The sequence below is a fragment of the Sporobolomyces koalae genome, assembly GCF_050403365.1.
Source record: "Sporobolomyces koalae JCM15063 DNA, S_koalae_JCM15063T_v1_ctg3, whole genome shotgun sequence".
NCBI lineage: Eukaryota > Fungi > Basidiomycota > Microbotryomycetes > Sporidiobolales > Sporidiobolaceae > Sporobolomyces > Sporobolomyces koalae.
This window is the reverse complement of record NW_027481768.1, coordinates 635,626-659,719: the sequence shown is the minus strand read 5'-3', so window position 1 is coordinate 659,719 and position 24,094 is coordinate 635,626. Positions and strand designations below refer to the sequence as shown.

General features: G+C 54.8%; 12 protein-coding genes across 12 annotated transcripts; 7 read left to right on the top strand and 5 right to left on the bottom strand.

Moving 5' to 3' along the window:
* Nucleotides 1–36: 36 nt before the first annotated feature.
* Nucleotides 37–622, top strand: JCM15063_005167 (uncharacterized protein; the record flags this gene model as incomplete). Its single annotated transcript, XM_076676270.1, has 2 exons — nucleotides 37–173; nucleotides 244–622. The coding sequence occupies 2 exons, from the start codon at nucleotides 37–39 to the stop codon at nucleotides 620–622; spliced, it is 516 nt and encodes a 171-aa protein (XP_076536808.1).
* A 328-nt stretch (nucleotides 623–950) lies between these two features.
* Nucleotides 951–2,066, top strand: JCM15063_005166 (uncharacterized protein; the record flags this gene model as incomplete). The annotated part of the gene is made up of 6 exons (XM_076676269.1): nucleotides 951–1,092; nucleotides 1,163–1,268; nucleotides 1,447–1,456; nucleotides 1,536–1,624; nucleotides 1,715–1,844; nucleotides 1,926–2,066. 6 exons carry the CDS (start codon nucleotides 951–953, stop codon nucleotides 2,064–2,066), a joined length of 618 nt encoding a protein of 205 aa, XP_076536807.1.
* An 845-nt stretch (nucleotides 2,067–2,911) lies between these two features.
* Nucleotides 2,912–4,017, bottom strand: SAR1 (Arf family GTPase SAR1; the record flags this gene model as incomplete). The annotated part of the gene is made up of 7 exons (XM_076676268.1): nucleotides 2,912–2,940; nucleotides 3,014–3,092; nucleotides 3,161–3,459; nucleotides 3,535–3,595; nucleotides 3,667–3,711; nucleotides 3,829–3,842; nucleotides 3,963–4,017. The coding sequence occupies 7 exons, from the start codon at nucleotides 4,015–4,017 to the stop codon at nucleotides 2,912–2,914; spliced, it is 582 nt and encodes a 193-aa protein (XP_076536806.1).
* A 111-nt stretch (nucleotides 4,018–4,128) lies between these two features.
* On the top strand, nucleotides 4,129–5,268 carry VMA8 (H(+)-transporting V1 sector ATPase subunit D; the record flags this gene model as incomplete). Its single annotated transcript, XM_076676267.1, has 5 exons — nucleotides 4,129–4,159; nucleotides 4,275–4,372; nucleotides 4,449–4,805; nucleotides 4,875–5,187; nucleotides 5,258–5,268. 5 exons carry the CDS (start codon nucleotides 4,129–4,131, stop codon nucleotides 5,266–5,268), a joined length of 810 nt encoding a protein of 269 aa, XP_076536805.1.
* A 385-nt stretch (nucleotides 5,269–5,653) lies between these two features.
* Nucleotides 5,654–8,199, top strand: JCM15063_005163 (uncharacterized protein; the record flags this gene model as incomplete). The annotated part of the gene is made up of 4 exons (XM_076676266.1): nucleotides 5,654–6,680; nucleotides 6,766–7,705; nucleotides 7,782–8,040; nucleotides 8,113–8,199. 4 exons carry the CDS (start codon nucleotides 5,654–5,656, stop codon nucleotides 8,197–8,199), a joined length of 2,313 nt encoding a protein of 770 aa, XP_076536804.1.
* Nucleotides 8,200–10,643: 2,444 nt separating this feature from the next.
* JCM15063_005162 (uncharacterized protein) lies at nucleotides 10,644–11,219 on the top strand (the record flags this gene model as incomplete). Its single annotated transcript, XM_076676265.1, has 2 exons — nucleotides 10,644–11,013; nucleotides 11,080–11,219. The coding sequence occupies 2 exons, from the start codon at nucleotides 10,644–10,646 to the stop codon at nucleotides 11,217–11,219; spliced, it is 510 nt and encodes a 169-aa protein (XP_076536803.1).
* Nucleotides 11,220–11,590: 371 nt separating this feature from the next.
* On the bottom strand, nucleotides 11,591–13,642 carry JCM15063_005161 (WD40 repeat domain-containing protein; the record flags this gene model as incomplete). The annotated part of the gene is made up of 7 exons (XM_076676264.1): nucleotides 11,591–11,716; nucleotides 11,814–11,916; nucleotides 12,004–12,265; nucleotides 12,341–12,467; nucleotides 12,546–12,738; nucleotides 12,812–13,356; nucleotides 13,436–13,642. The coding sequence occupies 7 exons, from the start codon at nucleotides 13,640–13,642 to the stop codon at nucleotides 11,591–11,593; spliced, it is 1,563 nt and encodes a 520-aa protein (XP_076536802.1).
* Nucleotides 13,643–14,008: 366 nt separating this feature from the next.
* Nucleotides 14,009–14,897, bottom strand: FCF1 (rRNA-processing protein FCF1; the record flags this gene model as incomplete). Its single annotated transcript, XM_076676263.1, has 5 exons — nucleotides 14,009–14,071; nucleotides 14,142–14,301; nucleotides 14,393–14,614; nucleotides 14,678–14,743; nucleotides 14,812–14,897. 5 exons carry the CDS (start codon nucleotides 14,895–14,897, stop codon nucleotides 14,009–14,011), a joined length of 597 nt encoding a protein of 198 aa, XP_076536801.1.
* A 744-nt stretch (nucleotides 14,898–15,641) lies between these two features.
* On the top strand, nucleotides 15,642–16,234 carry JCM15063_005159 (uncharacterized protein; the record flags this gene model as incomplete). Its single annotated transcript, XM_076676262.1, has 2 exons — nucleotides 15,642–15,675; nucleotides 15,744–16,234. The coding sequence occupies 2 exons, from the start codon at nucleotides 15,642–15,644 to the stop codon at nucleotides 16,232–16,234; spliced, it is 525 nt and encodes a 174-aa protein (XP_076536800.1).
* Nucleotides 16,235–16,317: 83 nt separating this feature from the next.
* Nucleotides 16,318–16,667, bottom strand: JCM15063_005158 (uncharacterized protein; the record flags this gene model as incomplete). The annotated part of the gene is made up of 2 exons (XM_076676261.1): nucleotides 16,318–16,331; nucleotides 16,418–16,667. 2 exons carry the CDS (start codon nucleotides 16,665–16,667, stop codon nucleotides 16,318–16,320), a joined length of 264 nt encoding a protein of 87 aa, XP_076536799.1.
* Nucleotides 16,668–18,412: 1,745 nt separating this feature from the next.
* Nucleotides 18,413–19,526, top strand: JCM15063_005157 (uncharacterized protein; the record flags this gene model as incomplete). The annotated part of the gene is made up of 4 exons (XM_076676260.1): nucleotides 18,413–18,623; nucleotides 18,763–18,884; nucleotides 18,962–19,053; nucleotides 19,124–19,526. The coding sequence occupies 4 exons, from the start codon at nucleotides 18,413–18,415 to the stop codon at nucleotides 19,524–19,526; spliced, it is 828 nt and encodes a 275-aa protein (XP_076536798.1).
* A 307-nt stretch (nucleotides 19,527–19,833) lies between these two features.
* On the bottom strand, nucleotides 19,834–23,969 carry JCM15063_005156 (CLASP family protein; the record flags this gene model as incomplete). Its single annotated transcript, XM_076676259.1, has 10 exons — nucleotides 19,834–19,875; nucleotides 19,954–20,079; nucleotides 20,199–20,456; nucleotides 20,553–20,678; nucleotides 20,744–21,006; nucleotides 21,070–22,450; nucleotides 22,527–23,305; nucleotides 23,404–23,701; nucleotides 23,781–23,842; nucleotides 23,930–23,969. 10 exons carry the CDS (start codon nucleotides 23,967–23,969, stop codon nucleotides 19,834–19,836), a joined length of 3,375 nt encoding a protein of 1,124 aa, XP_076536797.1.
* Between the last annotated feature and the right edge of the window lie 125 nt (nucleotides 23,970–24,094).

Here is a 24,094-nt window from a genome sequence, read left to right as displayed (position 1 = left end):
AGTTTCCGGGCTTCAAAGTCCACTGCCAAGATCGCCATGTTTGGACGTCTGCTTTTCGCGAGGGCGTACTCGACCGCTCAAACTCCGACGGCGCATCCTCTCACCGCACAGCTCCGAGCGGCGCTCAAGGCATCCATGTTGGCCAGGACTCCGGCCAGGACGGGCGTCATCAAGTACGCTTTGCCCTTGCGTGTGACTCTCTCGTTCTCGTGAGCTTGCTAATCCCGTCGGTACCCCCCGCAGGTCGATTCTAGCAGACCTCCAAACCGCTTCGCACCTCGGCGGGTCCCCTCCAAGCCCGTACAAGACCCTCGCGGCATCCATCTCGAAGCGACTCGACGCAGCACAGACGTTCCGATCTTCAACTCCTCCTCGAAGTGACCTCGCAGACCAGTACGAGTCGGAAGTCGAAATCCTGCGCGAGTTTGCACCCAAGAAACCGGCACCCATGTCCAAGGAACAGCTCGATGAAGTCGTCAGGGAGGTCATGCAGCTGTGCGAGTTGACCAAAGTCGAGGGCAAAGACACGGGACGAGTGATCAAGCTCGTGAGGGAACGTGTAGGTGAACGAGCTGAAGGAAAAGATATCTCGGAAGCGGTCAAGCGAATCGGTTCGGCTTAGATCGCTATCTATCACAGCGTATCTATCTGGTTGAGGGATCTTCTTGATGTACACAATGTAAAATATCGCCGCATTAGCAGTCAATCGATACACCTGAAATCGCATTTCATCCCCTCCTGTTCTCCCTTGACCTGTTCCTTCTCGTCATTTCGCAATACCTGTTTCTGTTGGGATATGGAGGTGACAGCAACGACCCAAATGCGTGGGAGAACCCGACTCGAGCTGCTCCGGTCGAGTCCGCGGTCGGAGCACGCACTCCTCGTCTGTGGAATGCAACGCCGCTCTCGCTCTCGTTTCTTGATCCACCCTGCCACAAGATCTCAGAGAAATGGTGCCGTTCACCTCGAACGACGTCAAAACGCGTACGTTTTGCTGCTGCATCCCTGCAAGACTCGGCACCCTAGCGCTCGCAACGCTATCCATCTTGATCTCGGTCACCCTCGCCCTGCAAGCTACGACTGCTCTCTTTCGTGAGTCTCATCTGGTATTGACTAGACTGCATCTCAGCGTCGACTGAAGGAGGGATTGGGTTTTCAACAGAGGACAATTTCGTCAATGGATTCATGGTCTGGGTCTGCTTGCTCGAATGCGTTCTCTGGTGGAGTCTGGCTCTCATCTGTGTCTATGGCAAGTCGAAGAAGCCTTTGTGAGCTGTGCGCATGCCGAGATTGACGGGATCAATTGTCCCCCGGCAGGTTGGCTTGGCACTGTCAATGAGCGGTTCGACTGGGTCGAATGGTTCTACGAGTCAGCGAAAACTTTTCTCGTTCACTAGATTGTCGACTCTGACTGACCCTTGACACCCTTATCGCGCTCGAAATCAGGTTGCTTTGGGTGAGACAGGATTCGATCTTTTAAGCTCGAAACAGTTTTCCAAGCTCACTCTTGAATCAAACCTCGGAATTTCGTTTAGTGGCATCTGTGGCTCAACGTCGTGTTGGGGGTATACGGTATCATCATCTTTTCCCTCCCCGCGGCGAAAGAGTACCGAGCCATGATCTGGTACGATGAAAAACATCCAGTCGAGCTATGAGGTTTTTCGATTTCTGAAGAATTGCGTCAACTGATATTGTTCATCTTGTACGTGTTCAGTACTGCAACTGGTATGATAGACGTCGCAAACGACTTGCCGGATGGGCAACTTTTGACTTCTCAACACTCGTCTGAAATCGCGCTCAAATGTGTCGCCCTAGTCAAGAAGCATTTGTTACTTATCGATTTCGTCCGTTTCAATGAGAAATCATGCTTTGAATGGCTAAAGTATACTGACCACTTTTTCTTTTACCTGCATACGAAACGACAGGCGTTCGTTATAGGCATTTTGCTCGAATTGTACTCGGTCCTCATGGTCGCTCACTTTCTGGACGAATTGGCCGATCGTGAAGCGGCAGACAAGTATGGAGTCGACATTGAAGCTGCTACACCCCCTTACAAACTTGAGTAAGTGAAAGGAACGCCTCAGGAACAGCAGAGGTTGTCTTTGAGCCGGAAGAAGAGTAGACGGTCGAGGCGTCAGTAAAAGGTGGCAAAAATCGGAATTCGTCGGGGGTGTTGGTCAAATCACGATGCGAGATGGTCTCAGTGTGAGAACAAACAGGGATCTGCAAGGTGGGACAAGCTTTGAAAAAAACTCTGCCGCCACTGTAAACAGAAACTTCCTGCCGGTTGATCAATCTACATTCTAGCCTGTATTCACAAGTTTCGTTGCGCTACAGCGAATTCTGGGAGGGTTCGAGAGCAGAAGCAAGGGAACCAGAACCGCCTTGATGAGCTAGTTTTTCTGATTGCACAGGCAAGGAGCTCAAGGATTTTGAGCAACAAAGGAGCGACCGTTGAGATCTGGTTCCTCGAACTCGCTGATCGAGCCCATTTCTGAACCTCTACTGAACTGAAATTGATGAGCATACCCGGAACATGCTTTGCGAATGGGATACAGATTTTAACGGTTGCTCGAGCGACGTTCGAGCAACCGTTTTGTTTCTTTTCGCGCGCGAGATCCCAAAAGCTCGCTCAATCCTGTCGTGCGGCGGGATAGAAGTTGTGAAGAAGAGGCAGGCAGGATTTATTACGTCGGAGGTCAAAAAAGGGGAAAAACAGAATTTGATCTTGGTCGTTATCGAGAGAAGAGTAAGGAGGTTCAAAGGGAGGGGGAAAGGGGGAGGGGCTGAAATAGCGATGGTAGGTAAAAGAGAGCTAAAGGGGTAAGTCAAGGGGAGAGAGGGTTGAGAGGGAGAAGTGAGAGGAAAGGTCCAAAGTTTTCTGAAGGATTGCAGGGAGCCTTGGGGAGTTTTAGACGTATTGCGCGATCCAACGGAAACCTTTTGGACGTGAACAGACGAGGTCAGTAAATTCGAGCTTTGGGACAGTACGATCCCACACGAGAGAGTTCACCTTCTCCGTAACCTTGACGCATCACGACCGAGCACATGAAGACCTCGATGGGTCGCATGTCCGTCAGAGGGACCTTGCCCTGCAAGAGAGTGAATCAGATGAGCAAAGCGTCTTTCAATCGAGAGACTGGGGAGACGTGAGATGTACCTTGCCGGTGGTGGCGTGCATTCCGAGGGCGTACCTCAGCTCCTCCTCGCTGACGGCACCTGGGGCGTCAATCTTGTTGCCGAGAATCAAGAAGGGAACCTTGTTGAGTTCCTCGATCGAGAGGAGCGCGTCGAGTTCAGCTTTCGACTCGTGGAACCTCTCGGTGTCTTGCGAGTCGACGAGGAACACGATGCCGTCGACTTCGGGGAAGTAGTCCTTCCAGAGTCGGCGCGCCTGTTGGTGTCCTCCCAGATCGTACGTTGTGAACTTGACGTTCCCGATCGCGAGTTCCTCGGATGCTGTGCGAGAGAGTAACGTCAGCTTCTCTGCAATCGCACATGAAAAGAGCGCGAGGGGAGAGAAGCTCGGCGTACTGGGATGCAAAGTCGGTTGCAGTGTCGCCAGTCGGTCATTCTTCAGCATGTGCAAGAGGGTCTGATGCGAACCGGAAGAGACGCGGTCAGTCGAAGTTGGAGGTGGGTCACGAGAACGGGATCCCCGCTTACGGTCTTTCCTGCATTGTCGAGTCCGAGGAACAAGATCTTGGCGTTCTGTCAATCCCGTGGCGAGACGCGCAACGTCAGCAGATGCGGCGAGTGTGCGGACACCTTTCGAACGCGCGGGCGGTGGCGCGAGCGCGTCGTGGGAGCACAGTCTTGGAGAATCACCTTGTTCACGAGACCTGTTTGTTGACCCACGGGGTTCACAGTCAGTCACGGGCGACACGAGAGGAGGGCGAGACGGCCGGCGGTGAATCGATCAAGTCGAATCTCGCTGATCCGCGTGGATGGAGGGGACTGACCGAACGATGCGAGCACATCCCAGAAGTAGTTGAAGATGCCACTGAAGAACGACATGGCGGTGCTGACCGAGGGCAGGAAGGGCGCGAGTTGCCGTCAACGTCGACGTCGACACTCGTTTCCCGCGCGCGCGTCCACTCCCGTCCTGAACTCCCTTCGCTCGCCGTCATGTCGGGCACTGGACCGAGGGAGAATGTCTGTACGTCGCCTGCTGACCCAGTCGAGCTCGCTCGTTGCCCGTCTCCTTTCGAGATCCGAACTTGACCCCCACTGATTCACTTGCTCGACCGTCCTCGGTTCGCCTCACCCGACAGTCCCGACTCGCATGAACCTCACCGTGACCAAGACGCGACTCAAAGGTGCACAGACCGGCCATTCGCTGCTCAAGAAGAAATCCGATGCGCTCAACAAGGTCAGTCCTCTAGTCTCTCTCTCTCTCGCCTGTCGCCGTCTCGGTCGAGTACAGTTCTCACCGCATTCGATCGCAGCGGTTCCGAACGATCCTCTCCAAGATTGACGAAGCGAAGCGCAAGATGGGACGCGTGATGCAACTCGCCGCCTTCTCGCTCGCCGAAGTCACCTACGCGACGGGCGACATTTCGTACCAGATCCAAGAATCGGTCACCCAGGCGTCGTTCAGGGTCAAAGCGAAACAGGAGAACGTCAGTGGCACGATCCTGCCCGCGTTCGAGAAGGATCGCGAGTTTGAAGCCGCGAACCAAGGAGGCGGCAACAACGCCGGGTTGAACTTGACCGGACTCGGTCGAGGAGGTCAACAGATCACAAAGTGTCGCGAGACGTTCAGCAAAGCTGTCGAAGTGCTCGTCGAACTCGCTTCGCTCCAGGTACGTCGACCGATCGACCTTGAGCTGTCTGCATGCTTGCGAACCTGACGGGTGATTTCTATCGTCTAGACCGCGTTCGTGATCCTCGACGAGGTGATCAAGATGACGAACCGACGAGTGAACGCACTCGAGCACGTCGTGATCCCGCGGTTGGAGAACACGATCAGCTACATCAACTCTGAGCTCGACGAGATGGACCGTGAGGAGTTTTTCCGGTTGAAGAAGATTCAGGGCAAGAAGAAGAAGGACACGAAAGAGAAAGAGCTCGAAGAGAAACGCAAGCGCGACGAACTGGAACAATCGCAACAAGACGACGCCGAGACGGGCGCCGAGCCAAGTCAAGGTGCGGGCGATCTACTGAATGCCGACAAGGACGACGACGGTGAGTACCCGAAGCATGTATCTCTTCGTCCTCGCTCTCGGTCGCTCACCTGTTGTACCGATCGCTGCAGTCATCTTCTGATCGAACGAGTGTTCGAAGCATCGTGTCCGCCCGTTCGTCTGTACAATTTACGTTTCTAGTTCTCCCTTTTTCTGTCGTTATGTACCCGCCGTGTCGCAATACCCGTCGTAGCCATGTTCTGTTGTTCTCTCGAAGAGGAGATTAAAGGCGAGAGAGTGCCACGTAATTTGCGAAATTACCAGTCGCGAGCTGAGTCTGGCTCTCGATCAAAAGCCCGCATTCAACCTCGCATCCACACCAGGACCGCTGCTGCAGAGATCGCTCGGGCATCGTCTGGTTTGCGCCTATCGCCACGATCATCTCGCGCGGATCACCCTGCAGCTTTCCGCTGAATCCGACGTCTCATCACTTGTCCGGCTCGTCAAGGCAGCGTTAGGGAGTCCAGATGGGACCACTTCGCGGAGACGAAGGTGTAGCACCTCCAGGATCGCCGGCGTTTGCGACCTCGTCTTCGTTTGCGCCAGCGATCACTTCTTCGTCGCGACCTGATCACTCGACCCTCGACCTCTCGACGACGCCCAAGATCGCGCCTCCACCAGTCGGTTTCGCCTCGCAGTACGACGACACGTGCGACCCAGAAATGTCGTACGGAGGGATCGAACCTCGTTCAGGAGGATACTCGAGCGTGCCTCCGCACGGCGAGGGCGACGACCATCACGACGGACCTGCTCCGTCGACACGGTACCGAGTGACGTCCTCGAACAAACAACGGAAACCGTTTCAGCTGCTGGTACAGCTGATCGGGGGAACCTTCGCGATCGTCCTGTTCCTCATGATCCTCTCGCGCCTGTCGTTCCTACCGTCCCCTTCGGCGAGTCACCGTGGCAAGATCGCTCATCACCTGACTCCGTACATGCCTCAATCGGTCCTGTCGTTCATCAACCCGGTTTCGGGTCCATCCGCTCCCCACCCGATCGTGCCCCTCGTCACGAACGCTCGCGACGGGTGGCGCAAGAAGCTCAAACAACAATCGACCACGTTCGACAAGGCAACCAAGACGTACAAGGCGCGGTACGGCATGACCCCTCCGCCCGGGTTCGACAAATGGTTCGCGTTCGCGACCCAGGGCAAGAACCATTCACTCGTGGACGAGTACGACCAACTCATGGCCGATTTGAAACCGTACCGCTCTTTGTCTCCCCAAGAGATCCGAAGACGCACGGCCGAACTCGCGCAGGTCCCGGGCATCTCGATCGTCTCGATTCGCAACGGAGTGGCCCAGGTGCATTCGAAGAGCGGCAAGTGGGCGCCTGCGCTCGCGTTCCAGCAGATGATCGGAACGTTCGTGCGCGACTTGCCCGACATGGACATTGCCGTCAACGAGAAGCCCGAAGGTCGAGTTTTGCCAAAAGTCCAAAAGCGAGTTCTCATGAGTGACTATGGGCTCGATGGTCTCAACGAACCTGCCATCAGTCAGTTTCTCCCACGTTGCGCTGGGGATTCTTGTCCGCTTTTGACTTTATCTCTGACTCGAGCGTTTTTGTGATGGTCATGCAGACATGTCGGACCCGATGATCACGCCGCATCTGAAAGGGTTCACGCCCGAGTGGAAGCATGACGGTTCGATCTGGGAATCATACCGACGCTCTTGCCCGGCCGAATCTGCTGCACGACGACTAGTCGAGACGGTCCGATCCGCCGAAACGAACGGTGCGTTGGTCGTTCAAGGACGTTCAAACTCGAAATCGGACAGTACGCGACGCAAGCAATCAAGTCAAGCATGGCCTACGACTCGTGAGATGACGTTCAGTCCGGACCTCGATGCGTCGTTCGACATTTGCGACACTCCTTCTCTGCACTCGCTTCATTCGGCTTTCTTCTCGGATCAGCGCAGTATCGATTACCTGTACCCGGTGTTCAGTCCTTCGAAACCTCCTGGATATGCCGACATCTTGATCCCTTCGCACCACTACTGGTCCCCGTCTTCCGAATTCTCGTACGAGTGGGAGATGCAGCGTGGACGGACCAAGACGCCGTCCGACTTGGACTGGAAGATCAAGAAACCGACAGCGTACTGGCGGGGCAAAGTCACTCGAGGGGCCGATACACCAGCCGGTCATGGCGCGTCGTTCCAGAAGCAACGACTCGTCAAGATGGCAAACCAACAATCGACCGACCTTGCGAAGGTACTCGTCGCGTTCGATTCGAACACGGCCGGACTTGACTCATTGTCAGTTCCGGTCGGGATCGTCAACAAACTCACGTCCGACATTGCCATGGCGTGTGACCCCAATTTGGGCGAATGCTCGTACTTGAGATCGCTCGGATATCGCGTCGAACCTCCGGCACCGTTGTCGGAAGCGTGGAAACACAAATTCGTGTTGGACATTGACGAAATTGGGTTCTCGCCAAGGTTCCTCGCGTTGATGGAAAGTAAGAGCGCGGTCATCAAGAGCAGTATCCAACGCGAGTTTTGGAGAGGATGGGCACAACCTTGGTGAGTTTCAGCGCCTGTTTCTCCTCTCGCATCAGTGATGAGTTACTTACAGGGTCGTATCGTGGTCCGTATATAGGAAACATTTCATCCCACTTTCTTCATCCTACTCTGAACTGTACAACCTTCAGACGTTCTTCACTGGGTTCTCGCCCTCGATCTCGGGCGTCCGGGGCAACAAAACGATTCCGACCACGATCCTGAATCGACCGAATCCGATCCCGGCCTTGCCTCCGAACGAGGATGGTACTGAATTCAACACGGACACGATCTTGCGCGAGATTGCCGAATCGGGAAGTCAGTGGAAGAAGGAACACCTCAGGAAGGAGGACATGGAGGTGAGTTTGACCACTATCACCACAGTCAAAAGTATCTTTTGCTCATGTCTGGGAAACGTTTCGTTATCGCAGTGCTATGTGTACAGGCTCATGATCGAATGGGCGAACCTCGTTGCACCTCGGACAGAGGTCGTCCAGGAGGTTGACGCTTCTTCTTGATCGATTGTGGTTGGGATCTCGGAATGTGATACCCGTTTTTTCTCTCTATTTCTCTCTTGCCTCCTACTACAGTCATCTAGCATTCGTTACGCTTTCTTACGTGTGTCATTCAAGCTGCATTCATCGTCACCGATACTCGCTCGCCGTGACGCCTAGGTGACAATGCGGTATGCAAAATACGAGAGGGGATCAATCTGACATGCACATGACAGACTTCCTTTGCTTGCCACAATACTTCAGAGGTAACGATTGAGCTGCATGGTCCGAAAGCATCATGGATTTCCTAACTTGATGTAGGGCGAAAACGATGCACGCCTGTGACACGTAATGAGCGAAGAGGGCGGGAGCTATGTATCAGAGGCGATATATCGTCCGTGCTGACGACTCGATCCATGAGATCCAATCATTGACTGAGCAGACCTCGCTTCTGTCGTGACCTCGAGCGAGATAGCATTTCAGCTGTAAATTAGAGCTCTTATCAATATTATATCTCGACAACTATCAGGAAGGCTTCGAGCGACTCAGTGGCACGACCAGCCGCGGCCAGACTGCCTTTATCGCGCAGGAGACGACCGAGCTTGACACCGATCGAATTGGCGTACCGAAGATGCGGGCCGAGCAGCTATACTTTGCTCTAGCTACACTGTCATGCGCGTCTTTGGAGAACTTGTGCATGTTTCGTGAGTATCAGGTCATCGTATTCCTGCCGAGCCATGAGTTTCGTCGCGATAAGGGGTGGCAAAGCGGACGTGGGGGCGACGTGGCCCCCTGCTGAGTTGACCAGCGGTCTCCAGTGGCAGATGTGATAATGCTGTTCCAACTCTCGATACGGGCGTCGAGAAGATCGTGAGAGGATACTTAACGGGCCGACCATTAGCTGTCTCGCATATCCGAGTCATTTCTCCGAGTGGCAGTTGCCAAGTAGATCGAGGTTAGGGGGTACCTTCAGACAACTGTCCAATCGCTCGATCTGCGGCGAGTCGGGCTCGCGTTGAGGCGAAAGGGGCCCCCACGAGCGATTGGACAAGCATTTAAGGGGGTACGCCTATCCTCGTCTCAGTCCGCACTGCCGCGCTTCAATGATCGGGCCGTGCGAGACAGCTAATGGTCGGCCCGTCGAGTCTCCTCTTACCTTCTTCTCGGACGAACGCCACGAGAGCGGGATCAGCACCACCTCTTTGGCCACCGGACCGCTCGTCAACTCGGCGCGAGGTCACGCCCCCCCCCTACGACCGCTCTGCCACCTCTCATGGCGATGAGACTCAATACCCAGTAGAAAGACGAACGAAGGACTTACACAGCGCATGTGAGAGAAAGAGATGGAGGGAGAGAGAGAGAGAGAGTGGGCGATATCGCCCTGACAAACGGCTCGCGGCGTGAACTCGAGGCGCGAGCGCACCGCATACACTCGCATCCGACATCCATGGGTCCTCGCAATACGCACCCGTTTGGACGCCACTTTCCGCCATTGTCTAGAAGCGTTTTCGCTGTCACAGAAAGTCGAGACTTGCGTATGTGTACGAACGCGGGCAATATAGCGTCGAAAGAGCTCAGATCGCTTGTGGCTCGTCCGCTCAATTCCGGTGCGCCCTGGACGTCTCTTCTCTTCGTTATATCAGATAACGCTCTTCTGACGATGTGAGGAGGAGCGAGACGAGTCTCGATGCGAGATAGCCATAGATCGCTGACTCGTGACATCGCTTGTTCTCCCCTTCGCTCGACTTCCTCTTCACCGCTCGCTTCCCCCTTCTGCCACACGCAGGTCGCTCGTAGTTCACGACGATACAGATATCGACACGATCTCGTACTCGACCACCTGGACAGGCTACCAAGGACAAGGTGAGTTTTCTCGTTCCTGCAGCCAATGTTCTCTCTCTCTCGCCTACGCAGTCCCTTTCCGTATTGACACTGTCGGATACGCACAGTTGATACAATTGATGTGAGACAGTGGCGCGGATCTTCTTTTCATGCTTGTCGAGCCGAACCGCTCAACTCGAGTCAACCTTGTTGGGCCGTACAACGCTTCGACCCTTGCAAACGAGCCAGTCGGAACTCCGTTTGTTTGGAGTTTGAATCGCACGAGATGCGCCGTTTCAGGACTCGATGGTAGCCAGCAGCACATTCTTACATTTGGACAGCTCGCTGAGGATACTCAAAGATTTGGAGTCACGGTACGCGACCCACCGATTGATCGATTGTCTTCACCGGGGTCGATTCAATAACTCTCTCGTCTTCTTTATCCTCAACTCGATTACTATACTGTCGACGTATCTACGACGGGAAGTGCTTCTAGTCCCATATGGTCGTAGGTACCTTATTCGTTCGTGGTGCGCTGGAAGCAACTGAGCTTTGTCTGTACCAGCACCGATTTCGTCACCGTCGAACCTCCTGCCGGGCTCAGTTGGGCTACTACTGGCGGCTCTTCAATCCAGACCTCCGAAACGATGACGACGAGTTATCGTGCTGCGACAACGTCGACTTCCTCGATCATGACCGAATCTGCCGCTGCCGCTTTCAACGCTTCCGCACAGGAAGGAGAGGGCGAGAGCAACAGTACTTCTGCAACAGGAATCGGTCTTGGGGTCGGACTTGGCGGATTCGCTTTGTTACTCCTCCTCGGGGGATTGTTTTGGTGGCGTCAAAAGAAGGCAAACCAGCGTTACCCGCAAGGTACCGGAAGTCATGGTTCGATCGCCCCGACCGAGACCACCATGACAGGATTCCAATCCGTGTCAGGAGACAGTCCGGTTAGTGCGCCAGGAAGATTTCGATTCCCTTCGTCAGCGGCCTCGCAGTCGGCACTACCCTCTCAATGTGAGCTCCATCACCTCTGCTCTCACGCTGAATCGATGTTGACTGCTGATTCGCAAGTGTGGATAGACACGCCCAGCGAATACGCAGGAGGTGGGACGGGTCGACAGATTCCCGAGGTACAGGAACACTACAGCTCTTCCGAGCCGGCGATTTCGACCGCTCCTCTCAGGTATCTCGAGAACCCTGCCACTTTTCGTCCGAGGTAGTCCATCTTCTATCAGGTCTTGTCTCTTGTCCCGAGGTCCGGGTCCTCTGACGGTCGGTTCCGCACGCTGTCTCTTGTCGTATCGCTATCCCATGCTCTTCTCGTCCCGCTCTGAAATCGAAAGTTGTAATACGCGTCACTGGCTATCGAAGATTGCTCGATCTCGAGCGCTCTCAACGACAGGGAAAGGAGGAGGGCCAACGAGCTGCAGTTGCGAAACAGAGGCTGCGGCGCGAAATAAAAGATGAACGAGAAAACCTCGAGACGTAGCCTTCTAATGTCTCCAGCTGTCGATTGAATAAAAGAGGCGTCAGCGGCTGGCTGCTCGTGAGAAAGGACAACACGCGAGAGAGCGCGCAAGGAACCATGAACCTACATTTTGACTTTCTTGTCCCTGCCCCCACTCGCGATCTTGTCTGCGACGAAATCAACACAGTACACCTCGTCTGCATGTCCCGGCAGATCGACCCTGATCTTGAACGTTTTGAGATCCCACAACTGGGAGTGAGAGAGTGCAGAAGAAGGGGAAGATGGAAGGTATTCTGTCAGCCACTCGGGGTCGTGAAGCCGTCCTATATGAATCAAGAGAGCTTACTTTAAGAGTCGAATCTTTAGAAGCGGAGACCAGCATGCGAGAGTCGGACGACCATGACACTCGGTAAACAGCCGCAACATGGCCTCTCAAGGATGCAATGAATCTGCAGAGGGGTTTTTTTTCGTATTGAATGGTCAGTTTCTGTCTTCGGTAGTACAATCATCGTTTGGGTACCAGAAGCATGACTCACTTGCCAGTCCTACCGTCCCACAGCTTGACCGCATTGTCAAAGCCTGCACTCGCAATGAACCTGCCATCGGGACTCCACGCGACATGGTTGACTTGTTTCTGATGTCCGGTCAACCTCGCGACCGGTTTCTTCGGGTTCGAAGGAGGCGGGGTCGAGTTCAACGCGGGCCACAGGAACAGGGTGTGATCGTCGGATCCCGAGATCAGTTGTTCCGGGTTCGTCGCGACGAATGATTGGTACCGTTTCAACGCAAGTTCCTTCGCTGTGGCAGAGGTAAGATCAGGAAGAATGTCAGCTAATGTCTACTCTGTTACGGAAAGAGGATCTCGCTGCTCACCTTCTTCCTCAGATTTCGGGATCTTGGCATGTTGGTCAAACGGACCGGTTCGCAACAAAAAGTCCGTGTTGAGCGCGAGCGTGTTGACCCAGTGAGCATGTTCCGACAAGGTTCGGATCAGTTTGCCCTATAGATTGTCCCAAGTTTCGAGACGGTCAGTTTTCGCATTCGATCCCTTTCGAGAGAGCGGTCGCAGAAAACTTGCATCTTTGCCATCCCACAATTTGACGGTTCGATCCGAACTCGCGGTAAAGATGACACCTTCTCCTCCCCACCTGACTTGATTCACACTAGCAGTGTGACCTCCGAGCGTGAACTCGAGTTTGCGGTTCTTGGCGTTCCAGACTCGAACGGTCGAATCTTTCGAACTCGAGGCCAACCTCGGTGACATCGGGTTACTGTTTGTTCGAAGGAATCTTGAATTAGACTTCTTCTCTTTGATAGGGCGCGAGCAGCGAGGAGGAGACTTGCATGTGAACAGGCTCCCAGCTCAAACTCGTGATCCATTTCGTGTGGCCTTTGAGCGATTGCTCTCCCGAACATTTCCCAGTTTTCGGATCCCACAGTCTCACTTGATTGTCCATGCTACCCGTCGCGACGAACCGTTCCAACCCGTCCCACTCGACGCAGAGGACCCAGTTCTGGTGCCCAGCGAGGGTTGCAGCCGGGGTCTCGGAATCGAGGTTCCACAGGCGACACGTGTTGTCTCCCGATCCAGTAGCGAGGTACTTGCCGGTTGGGGAGAACGACGCGCACAAGATCGGACTCGCATGTCCGTCCAACGACGAACTGCACCGCGTGATCTCCCTCACTCGGAACACGGCTTCGGGTTCGCAGTCAATCACAAACACGTCTTCGGTAGAGAGTTTCGAAGAGTGTTTCGGGTCGTTCAGGAGGTCGTGTTGAATCGATTTCGCGATTGTCAACCTCAAGCCTTCTTCGTTTGTCGGTTCCGCATCGGTTCCAGCTTTCGAAGGCAGTTGAAGGTGGAACGAGAAGGGTACTGGATCTTCAGCCTAAACATGAATCGAGTCGGAGTCAGATCCGACGCGAGAGGGAGAGTTGCAGAAGAAGCAAGAGGAGAGAGAGACTTGCCGTGCCTCGCAGGTTGTTGACCAACAGCTCCAATCCTTCCCTGCCCGTGTCTGCTGGGAGACTGACGCTCGGTCCCAACAAGGTGCCGTCCTTGGCATTGCGGAACTGACACACGATGGCGACGGCGGTGCCGTTTGCCGAAGTCGAAGTCGTCAACGTGGGGTTCTTGCGCTGCCGCTTCGGCTTGGGAGGGATCAGAGTCGTCATGTTGCTTGCGGGGAGCTAGTCGCAGGGCTCGAACTAAAATGAGTCGAGTCGACGAGTATTGTTTCGAAAGAGATGAAAAAAAGATCATTGATCCGGTTGCCGAATTGAAATTTCACTATTATCCTCGATTCCCTTTTGCTTAGGCGCGAATTAGATTTGCACCGCTCGACTCGATCCGCTCGCATGAAGGAATCTTTTCTCGTCAACAGTCTCGAGTGGACAAGTCGTTTACATACACGGCGGACGAACAAGCTGAATCTATAAAGAGAGAGAAAGAGAGAGAAAGAGAGAACGACAGAAGGAGATACGGGTGCAACAGGAATCCAACGGGAACATCCACGGTGCCATGAGATGCGCTAAGAATCGCTAACCGATCGCCTGATCCGGAAGACGCTCGATCGCGTACCGCTTCTTGGCAATGTACATCAACTGTCGCCGAGACAAACGAGGTCAATTGCTGCAGCAGTTCCAACAAGTCCCGAATGCGATTTGTACTCACGGGCACACCCGGCACTTTCCGCAACCTTCTTCTCAGCTGTCGATCGCACGTCGCGACGATGTAACACCGGTGCTGAGTCACCCGGTTCACGATGCAGTCATCGGCATAAGTGCCCTTGTGACTGCAAGGCAATCGTTCGAACCTCGGATCCCGCGCGACCCTGATTCATTCAAGTCACGATCGAAACAAGCAAGGAGTGAGCTCGATAGAACCGTCAGAGCATGGAGAGCTATACGGAGAGAGGGACGTACCGGAGAGCAAGGCGGTACTTTTGTCCAAGTTTTTCGAGTTCTGCCAAGACGCAGTCCGAGATGCACGGAATCGCCTTTGCATACAGCACATCCATCATCGCTTTGACCAAGTCTATTCGGTTTTCGAGTGACAGGTTGATAAAGTTGGTATCGACAATCACGCGGTATGGAGGCACGAGCGCCTCGTTGTGCGCAAAGAACAGCGAGGTCGGCATAGCTTCCCTGGAATGACCTCTCCTCGGGTCAGTATTTCAGCCAGCACAGGGACCAAGAGGGGCGACTGACACTCGGTTGACCTCTTTCTCCTTCTCCTGCTTTGCCTTGGCAACTGCCTTCTCCTGGTTCTCCTTACTGTTCACCGATGACTCCCAGTCAGTACAGTCGAGACTGGCGATAGTCGAGACGAAGGGAGAACTCACATTCGCATATCATTCGGGTTGATGATGCGCTTGACCGCTGCAAACTTGCGCGTCTTGCGCTGAGCAGACGACAGCTTGCCTGTCATGGTGACTTGGCCTTGCGCGTGTCGAGAGTGATCGGCAGCGAGTGGCGAGGTTTGATCAAAAGATTTCTTTTCATCTAACTCTGGCGGTACTCTTTCACGCCGATCACTTCCGCTCTTCCCACGATACTGTACTATGAGACAGCTACACAAGTCCAGCCGCTGCCAATGAACTATTTGCCAAGGATCAATCGTGATCTGTGGACCACCGGATCTTATTTCCTTACAATACGCGAGCCCGGTAAGATCAGCCGACAATGCCCTGAGGCACACAGGCTGCGGTCGATGAGACTACGATACTGCAAGATCTGTGTAGGCCTCGAGTCCTGGAGAATGCGGAATAGCGAACCTGTCGACTCCTCTCTGCCGACCTGCATCCGCGATCTCATTCATCAGTCATCGAGTACATAACTACATTGTCAAGCCAATGAGAGCTTTGCGAAGCACTGAGAAGCACAATAACAGTTCCGTCTCCGCCTGCCCTCTCGCGAGCTCGTGACCATCTCGAACAAGGTCAAGCGCCTCTCGACATCCCTAGCAAGTTTGTCTACGCCCTCTGATAGAAGAGGCTTGTAAAAATGGAATGAGGTGGCTGCAAGCAAAACTTAAGTAGACAAAGATCCGAGCAGCAGAGCTCATTCGAGGGCAGCAAAGTGTACGTACTAGTCGGAGCTCGTTTGATGTGATTGCGCTGATGCTGATTCTCTCGTTTCAATTGGCAATGGCTTCAAGACGACTCTCAAGAACATGGTCAACAAGCCGAGATACAAGGCTATGCCGCGTCCCACTTCACGCTCGAGGGAGTTCGCGAGAAGAAAGGGGAACTGATCAAGCCGATCCCGTTCTTAGTGCCAGTCCCGAGAGCTGCCGGTGCCCCAAAGCATGCGCCTCGATTGACCATCGGCCTAAACGACGAGTACTGGACCAGCAAGTCGGACAAGCCGATCCGTCGCGACGAGCATGCAAAATTGCTCGCAAGGCGCGGTCCGGATCCGGCCTTCCCGGGTTCCCGAACAAGTCGCGCACTCGACGAAGGACGGCAGGCTCTCGAGCGTCTCGACGAGCGACTCGGTGTTGGCAGACCCGAGGGCGAGTCCGACGAGGCCATGTCGGATGAGGACGTCAGGGTCTACCTGACGAGCTTCGACCTCGGCACGGTCCAATACGTGGCAGGTGTCGTGATTGGTCGGGAGGACACCATCTTCTTCAAGCAGGGCAGTACTACCCAGAAGAAGAGGGAGCGGGAAGACTCAAAAGTCGTCCGAGCGGAGGCAGAGTTCAGCGAATCTTCTCAGATTTCGCGACTGCTTCCCGGTGAGCGTCCCTCGCTCCCCGACTAATCCGGTATCTGACGCAGACTGCTGTCAGACGTTCTGAAGATGCCGGCGTCAAGAGCCGGATCCGTCGGGGGGGCGAGGTGCGCTCACGAGGAAGCTGCTGCGATATGCGAAACAATACGCTCAGCTCAGCATCCGCTCGGAAGACTTTTGAGTCTTCCCGCTCCCTCTTCTTCTGGGTAGTACTGCCCTGCTTGAAGAAGATGGTGTCCTCCCGACCAATCACGACACCTGCCACGTATTGGACCGTGCCGAGGTCGAAGCTCGTCAGGTAGACCCTGACGTCCTGGCCCGTCATGTCCTCGTCCAACTCGCCCTGGGCCATCAACGCGGTATTGCTCGTTGAGGAGAGCCTGCCGCCCTTCGTCGAGTGCGCGACTTGTTCGGGAATCCGGGAAGGCGGGATCCGGGCCGCGCCTTGCGAGCAATTTGGCATGCTCGTCGCCACGGATCGGCTTGTCTGACTTGGCGTTCCAGTACTGGTCGTTCAGGCCGATCGTCACCCGAGGTGCATTCTTGGGGGCGCGATAGAGCCGTTTCTGAAAGAGGAACCAATACTTCAGGCGAAAGATATTACTCGACCGTGAGGCAGACTTGCCGTGGGAGAATGCTGGAGGCTGGAGCTGCAAGCTTTCGAAGGTGGCACGTACGCGAGCGATCAAAGAACAACACAGAATGGATTAGCTTGGCCGAACAGTTTGAATCCGGGCAAAATTTGGACGTATAGGTCTCGTTCACCATCAGTAGCGTCAAGTCAGGAACAACATGCGCCTTGACAGCTTTCAGGAACGATACGACACCTTGTTTGCCCTTGCCGATCCCGACATTGCCCTTCAACGTCTTGTTGGTTACGCCGACGATCGATAGGGTTGACCACATCGACCCGTCTTCGTGCTCAGAGCGAGTTACTGTGGGAGAGAAGGGTGGGGAGGACAAGGAGGAAGAGAGAAAGAGAGAGAGAAAGAGCGAGAGAGAGACGGACGGCACGGCGCGCGCGCAAGCTCGAGGCGCCTTCTCCTCGGCAAGTCCGACGCGCGGCATCCCGTTGGCCAGCTACCCAGCAATTCGAGCGCTGCTCGTATCGTGCGGGGGCTCTCACAACGAACGCATCGCGGGGATTTTCCTACGTAGAATTGACGAGGGAGGTGTTAAAGCGGTCGAGGCTCGAGCAGCTCAGATGCTCGATGATGCAAGACCTTTCGAGCGCTACCTACTGTGATTCGATCAAGCTCATCATCTCGACCGACTTAGCTCATCGCCTGCTGCATCATGCTGCTTCATTAAAGCAGGTAGATTGGGGCTTTACCTCGGCCGAGCAGCAGTCTCCGCCACCTACTTCATCGGAAGCTTCAAATGGATCCGGCCTCCTCGTTTCAACCCTTTCAAGGGCCCGTGCAGCTCATAGAAGAGACCTGTAGGTAAGCGCTAGGCGAGCTAGATTGCGAAAGCTCCGTCATTCCCTCTCTGTACCGACAAGGAGGTGAGCAAAGCTGTCGTGAGCGTCGTTGAATCGGTGCTGCGGACGCTGACATCTAGACATATCTGGACGTAGCATTGAAAGCGTAGCTCTGTGAGTTCGGGCATGATCTTCACGGAACTTGGCGTTTTTGCTCGAACTCGCTTCCCGGGGTGTTTCGGACCCAGCCAAATACCACGCACAGTACGCTCCTTGCTTCTGAGCCCGAACATCTGTCGTTCGGACATAGGGGCAATTTGAGGATGAGGCAACGGCACGGGAAAAAGCCGCCGAAGCCCGACGAGCAGCACACTCAGGTGATACTACCGAGGCAGTGCAGTCGAGCTGCGACGAAGAAATAGATTGGATCATGCTGCAGTGGCGTGAAGCGGTGGTGCGCCTGCGAAGGCGGAGGCCGTCGGCCGCAAGAACCCAGCGCGCTCACAGTGGCGATTGTTCCGAGTTTCGAAATGAGAGGTCAAATGCAGAGAGAAGGCTGTGTACTGGATCGCACCGCAGGCTTGAGAGAGAGAGTTGCTGCGATGTTCCTGCCGGTGCCGCGCCGGCTCCCCTTTCAAGTTCAAAACGACTGCGGATCTTGAGAATTATTAGGGGGCGGCTCCTCCTCCCGGCATTGTTCTGCTTCGCTCCATCTTCCCGCGTCCGCACTCCTTCTGCATCTCTCTCCAGACTCTCGCATACCTCGTCTACCCTCGCCGCGCATCATGTTTGCCAAGTCGCTCACTGTTTCCGCCGCCGTTTCAATCTTGGCCGCCACCGCTACCTCGGCCCAGTCGCTGGGTTCGCTCGGCGACATCTCGTCGAGCTGTCAAGCTGCCGCCGTGACCTTGCTCGGTAGTGACTTCGCGACGTGCTCCAACCTGCAAGCACTCCTTGGCGTTGCGACCTCGTCGAGTGGATCGATCGTTCAACCTGGTCAGTCTTCGCCCGCCTGTCCGCTTCCACCGTCTCCTCGGCAGACCTATACTGACTCTTACAGACTTCGTTAAATCTCTGTGATTCTCACCACCTGAACGATCCCGCTATCATCCTGCTCTCTCGCCGCCGAAAATAGTCAACTCTTGGCTCTCAGGGCTTTGTACCCAAGGCAACTGCTCCTCTGCTACCATCCAGAACGCCACGAGCACGATCGATACGGGTTGCGCAAGTGACATCTCGAGTGGAAATGCTATCGTCGTCAGTCAATCTCGTATTCAGACTTAATCGGAGATCCCGATACTGACTTTCTCGTTCACCGATTCCACCTCAAACAGACCGCTATCCGATCCACGATCGAGAACTTCAACTCTGACAAGGAAGCCGTGTGCCTTCGATCGACCTCGAACAACACTTACTGCCTCACCTCGTCAGTTCCCTCGCTTGTCTCCCCACGGCCCGTGACCAGCGACTGATGTTCGTGGTTCTCATTTTCTCAGGCTACTCAACGAGATCCAAAATGCCACCAACACGCAGTTGTCGCTCTCGTCGATCACCTCGCTCAACTTGAACGCGCTCGAACAAGTATCGCCTTCGACCGTCTGCACCGACTGCAACTCGGGACTGCTGTACAAGTTTGTCCAGTCGGGATCGTTGAACCAGACTGAAGTCTCTGAGGTGCAAAAGTTCTGCAACAACAACTCTTTCGGCACTTCGCTCCCGGAAGGAGTCTCGTCGTCCTCGTCCAACTCGTCTTCGTCGGGATCTGGCGCAAACGGCTCGTCGAACGGTGGTTCGGGTTCGTCTTCGAGTGGTAAGACTTCGGGAGCTATCTCGCTCTCGGTCGGCAAGATCGCTGCTGTCGGACTTGCCGGACTCGTCGGAGCCGTTCTTCTTGCTTAAGATGAAAAAACGCAATCTTCCTTTACCTTCTCCCACACCTCGTCCCGCATCGCTTTTGCCTCTCTTCTTCCACTTGGACACTCACATCATCTCCGCGTCACCGTCATGGTTCCGCCCCTCATGCGCTATGCCTTATCTATCCATACTCTTTTTGAAATCAAGTCTTTCGTCGAACGAATAGAACAGAGCTCTTGTCTTTCTCGCCAACACCCAGTCTACTTCTTCTCAGTGCCTTCCAGAACGAACCTAGAGTTGATTTACAGGATGACAACAAATGCCCAAATCAGGATATCGACCAATGGTCGTTTCAGAATCCCTTCTTGGCGCAATAGTACGACAACAAGTTTGCCTATTACCCACCAAGTACCATGTATCAGTTTTCTCAAGAGGGGAAAGCGAGAGAGAAGAAGGGAAAGCGGTCATTTACTTGATCAGGTTCAAACCCTTGCATCATGTTGGTCAACTTCGATTCATCCCTCAACACGCTCTGTGCCGAAACGAGAGCGTTGATCGCAGCTCTTCTCAGATCTCCCGAAGTTTGATCGTTCAATGCCTAGAAAAAAATTCAAACGGAAAAAAAAACGATAGCATGCCATTCCCCGACAAGGCTCGACCTGGAATCAGCTTTGTCCTGAGAAAGGGAAACGCCCTGTTTTTTTGGAGAGGACGGACCGATTTGATCAGTGATTGAGTCTGAGGAAAGACGTCCTCGAGGATTTCGACTGGGAGGGACTCGAACAACGATCCCAACAATTTGAGTCCCAGCGCGTACGACGATCTCGTCGTCGTCGTCGTCACCGCCGTGTCACTTGCAGCTTCTGAAGTCGACTTGAGGTATGATTCGAGTGCAGGACATAGGGTTCCAACCCCATATACGGGATCGAGTCGGTTCGTGAATGCGATCGCGATCGCTTCTGAAGCGGCGATACTCTGCAGACATACACACGTGTCCAACACTATGTCAGAACGACTGTGTCTTGACAAAAACGATTTCGATCAAAAGAGAACGAGAGAGAGAAGCTTTACGGTGCGTGATGGATCCTGTCGAACTGTGAACAAGAGCTCAAACACTTGGGATTCGATCCCTGCGAAACAAGCAGATTGGTTCTCCACGAGATCCCTCAGTACTACCAGCGCTTGTTCTCGTACGGCCTAGGAATCCTCAACGGTGAGAAAATGCTCAACGCTGGAGACCCACAAACAGAAAAGAAAGTTACCGGCTCTGTCGATTGTAACAGCTGTCTTCGGAGAGCGGTGTAGACTCGTTCGAACCGTCGTGCTTGCCTCCACCATTGACCGGTCTCGGTATCATCTGCATCGAGCTCGGGGGTATCCCTGACCGGCCGTTCTCGCGAGAGAACCGAGATGCGTTTAAACTCGAGCGGCTCGAGTTCGAGGTTCTCGAACGAAGAGATGAGCGCTTCAATCTCTGTTGTTCTTTCCACAGAATCCTCCGGTAAGGGCGCTACAGAGCCAACGTCTGTCACGGTGCGAGCGTCAGTTTGAGCAGAACCTTTGGACAATTGAACGAGATTGTGCTCACTCAGGGTTTTGTTCATCCACCAGGTGCCTTGACCTCCTCCGGTCGCATCTCGAGGATCTGGACTGTCCTGAAAAATGTCGTTCGCGCCGTTCCTTCTCTTGCCAAATAACAATTTGGTGCCTTGAGGCTGTACCGGAGTTTGCATCGTTCCGTTCCGATCGCCGTCCACTTGAGAGATTGATCGATTGTTCATCCGAGGTTTGAGGGGAGTCAGTGCGGGTCCCGCCGGGGATTCGTCCTCTTGTTCTTCCTGAGCGATTTCGAGGAGCCGTTCGGCAGTTTGTTCGGCCTGGAGCGCTTGTTCTTTGAGACTCTCGTCGACTACTGGTTCGACTTGAGGAACTTGAACTGGCGTGCGTCGTGACTTTGTCGAGAGTGCAGCCGTTCGAGTAGGGGTGTCGAGCGCCGGAGAGGTTCGAGAGGTGGCGCGTGTGCGCGCGGCAAAGGGAGATTCTACGTCCTGCAACGACTCGTGCTCACGAGCATGCTCTTCCTCCTCCACTCGAGTCGACGAATGACTCGAGTTGGAGCGGTTCTCGACAGCTGTTCGATTCAAATCGCGAGGTTCTTCGACCCGAGTTTTCGGCGAAGGAGATTGGTTCGCGACCGGTTCTTGCGGAGCAGCCGCTTCCGCTTCCGCTTGAGCTTGAGCTGCCTCTTCTGCTAGTTTCTTCTTCTTTGCCGCGAGCATCATTTCTCGAACCGAAGGTTTCTTTGCCGAACCCTTTCCTCCCCCACTTGCTGCAGATCCTTCGACTACACTTCTTCGGCTTGTAGCGGTAGACGTCGTATCGGCAACGACTGAAGGTTCGGGTGCGTCGTCCGGACGAGGTTTCGCCTTGTCCAACAATTTCTTGGCTTGACTGTCCAACCCTTTCCTGATCAAGCCTTCGTCGTCATTTGCTCGCTCGGGCCACCCGTTCGCAAACTCCCAGAACGCTGTGCGACAATTTTCTCGAACAGTCGCGTTTGGATCCGCCAAGCCTTTCTTGATACTCGATTCAATCTCGTCAGTGCCTCCGGTCGAGTCCATCAACTGCTTGAATTTGGCTCTCGATTGCGTCCCCGGTTGCCGTTGATGATGTCGCAAGAAGGTGGTCAAATGGGACGACATGAACTGTCTCGATTGGACAACCTTATCGTTCATGGCGTTTGAGACGAGTTGTACCGTCTTGAGGTGGTACGAAGAGTGCTCGATGAACGCAACGACTGTTTCTTGCGAAGCGGTCGCGACAATCTTCTTTGTTTGCGTTGACATCGAGAGGCAGTGAGTGAGGAATGGATCGAGCAGTGAGTCGACTAGAGGAATCGGGAGCGAAGTAGCGAGGGTCGCGAGCAGTGTCAGAGTTGAGCAGGCGAGGGTGGTCCGTAGAGACGACGACTATTGATGAACTGGAGCCGGGTCAGCGTGACGGACTCGTCGTTTGGTGGACGAACAGACGAAAAGAACTCAGAACGGTTTTCAGGATCCCGTCCTGCAGGTCCTTGATTCTCTTAACAAACTCGTCCCGCAGGTTGTCGTCGTGACAGACTCCAGCCTGCACCATTCCTCGCAATTTTGCGATACTCTTGTCGCGTTCGATCCAGTTGTGTTCAGTTTCTTTGCCGTCGAACCACGGCTTGATCGCGTCGAACTGACTACGAAGGTCTTCTGGCGAAGCGAGGTAGACTGGTTCAATCGTTGCCGCAGTGTGTACGGTTGCGGGATCGGTCGGGAACGCGGCGCTCGGCAGCGGAGTGACCAATTTCGAGGAAGCCGGGGTCGAAGTGGCCGAAGAAGCCGTCGACGAGCCCGCTGCAGCTTGAGCTCGGGTCCGCGTCCTCGTGGCAGGTCCACTCGGCACGACTGGAGCGGCGTCTCCTGCACTTGAAGATGCCCGACTCGTGCTTTGCTCGTGCCCTGCGAGGACACTCGCGAGGATTTGATCTTGGACTTTTTTCGTCACGTCGAGTTTCGACATGAGCTTCTTGAGGTCCGTCTTGGCGGCTGGAGAGACTGCAGGTGACGAGAAGATGGCGATCGTGGTCGACAGCGCGGTCGCTCGGACCGTCGCATCCGAGTCTGAAAGGAGCGGCAGCAGGAGCGGTGTGAACGGTTTCAGCGGCGGGATCGGGTATGCGCCGTCCGCCTCTGTAGTTTCTGGCGGTGTGCGAATCTCGAGCAGTGCGAGCGCGGCCTGCGGACCGATAAGCGAGTCAGCGGTGAAGTTCCGGGTGCGATCCGATGTCAACTTGCCTGTTCGCGTGTTTTGGGGTTCTTGCTGAGAAAGGCATGATCTCGCAGCTCGTGTTCAAGGATAGACCAGATGGGCTCTCTCGATTCTCTCGTAGCACCCGCGCTGGTTGTCTGGATCCCGAGGTGCAAGTTGAGTCTCGCGGCAGCGACGATGCCCGCTCGTGCGAGTTCGCGCGGTGCAAGTTTCGCGTCTCCGAGTTTGTCGACCAAGGTCGGTACGAGGGCGGTTAGGGCGTGCTTGAGGGTTGCGGGCGAGACGTGCGGTGCGAGGCGTTCAAAGTAGAGTGGCACGACGGGGAGAGCTGCGTTCGCAACGTGGGCGTTGTTCGACTTGAGGAGAGTCCGAAGCGTCGTGGCGAGGTGTTCTGGGTCGGGCAGAGCAACAGCGGGTGGGGCCTGCGTGCGAAAGCGATCTCGGAGCAATCAGCGATGCCGCTCCACTCGGGCACTCGCGAATAGGGAATCGTGGTCTCACCTGTACTTCGGCGGCGAGGAGCTCGTGCAGCTGGTCGAGCGCCTGGATGCGCTTGTCGGTGTCTGTATCGGGACCGCAACGTCATGTTGAGCGAACCGTTTTCCGGGTCCCAGCGTCATCTCCTCGAGCGGGGATCAATCAAGACGGACCTGCGTGAGCGAGCAGTGGTTCTAGATCAAGCCACTCCATCGTGGCAGTTCGAGTAAACACAAGAGTGCGGGCGAGTGGTGTGGCGCTGAGTCAATCTTGATCTCACCAAATCTCGTCGCGCACCTATAGATCTCGCGCACTATCTACCTCTCTCTGCCATCTCT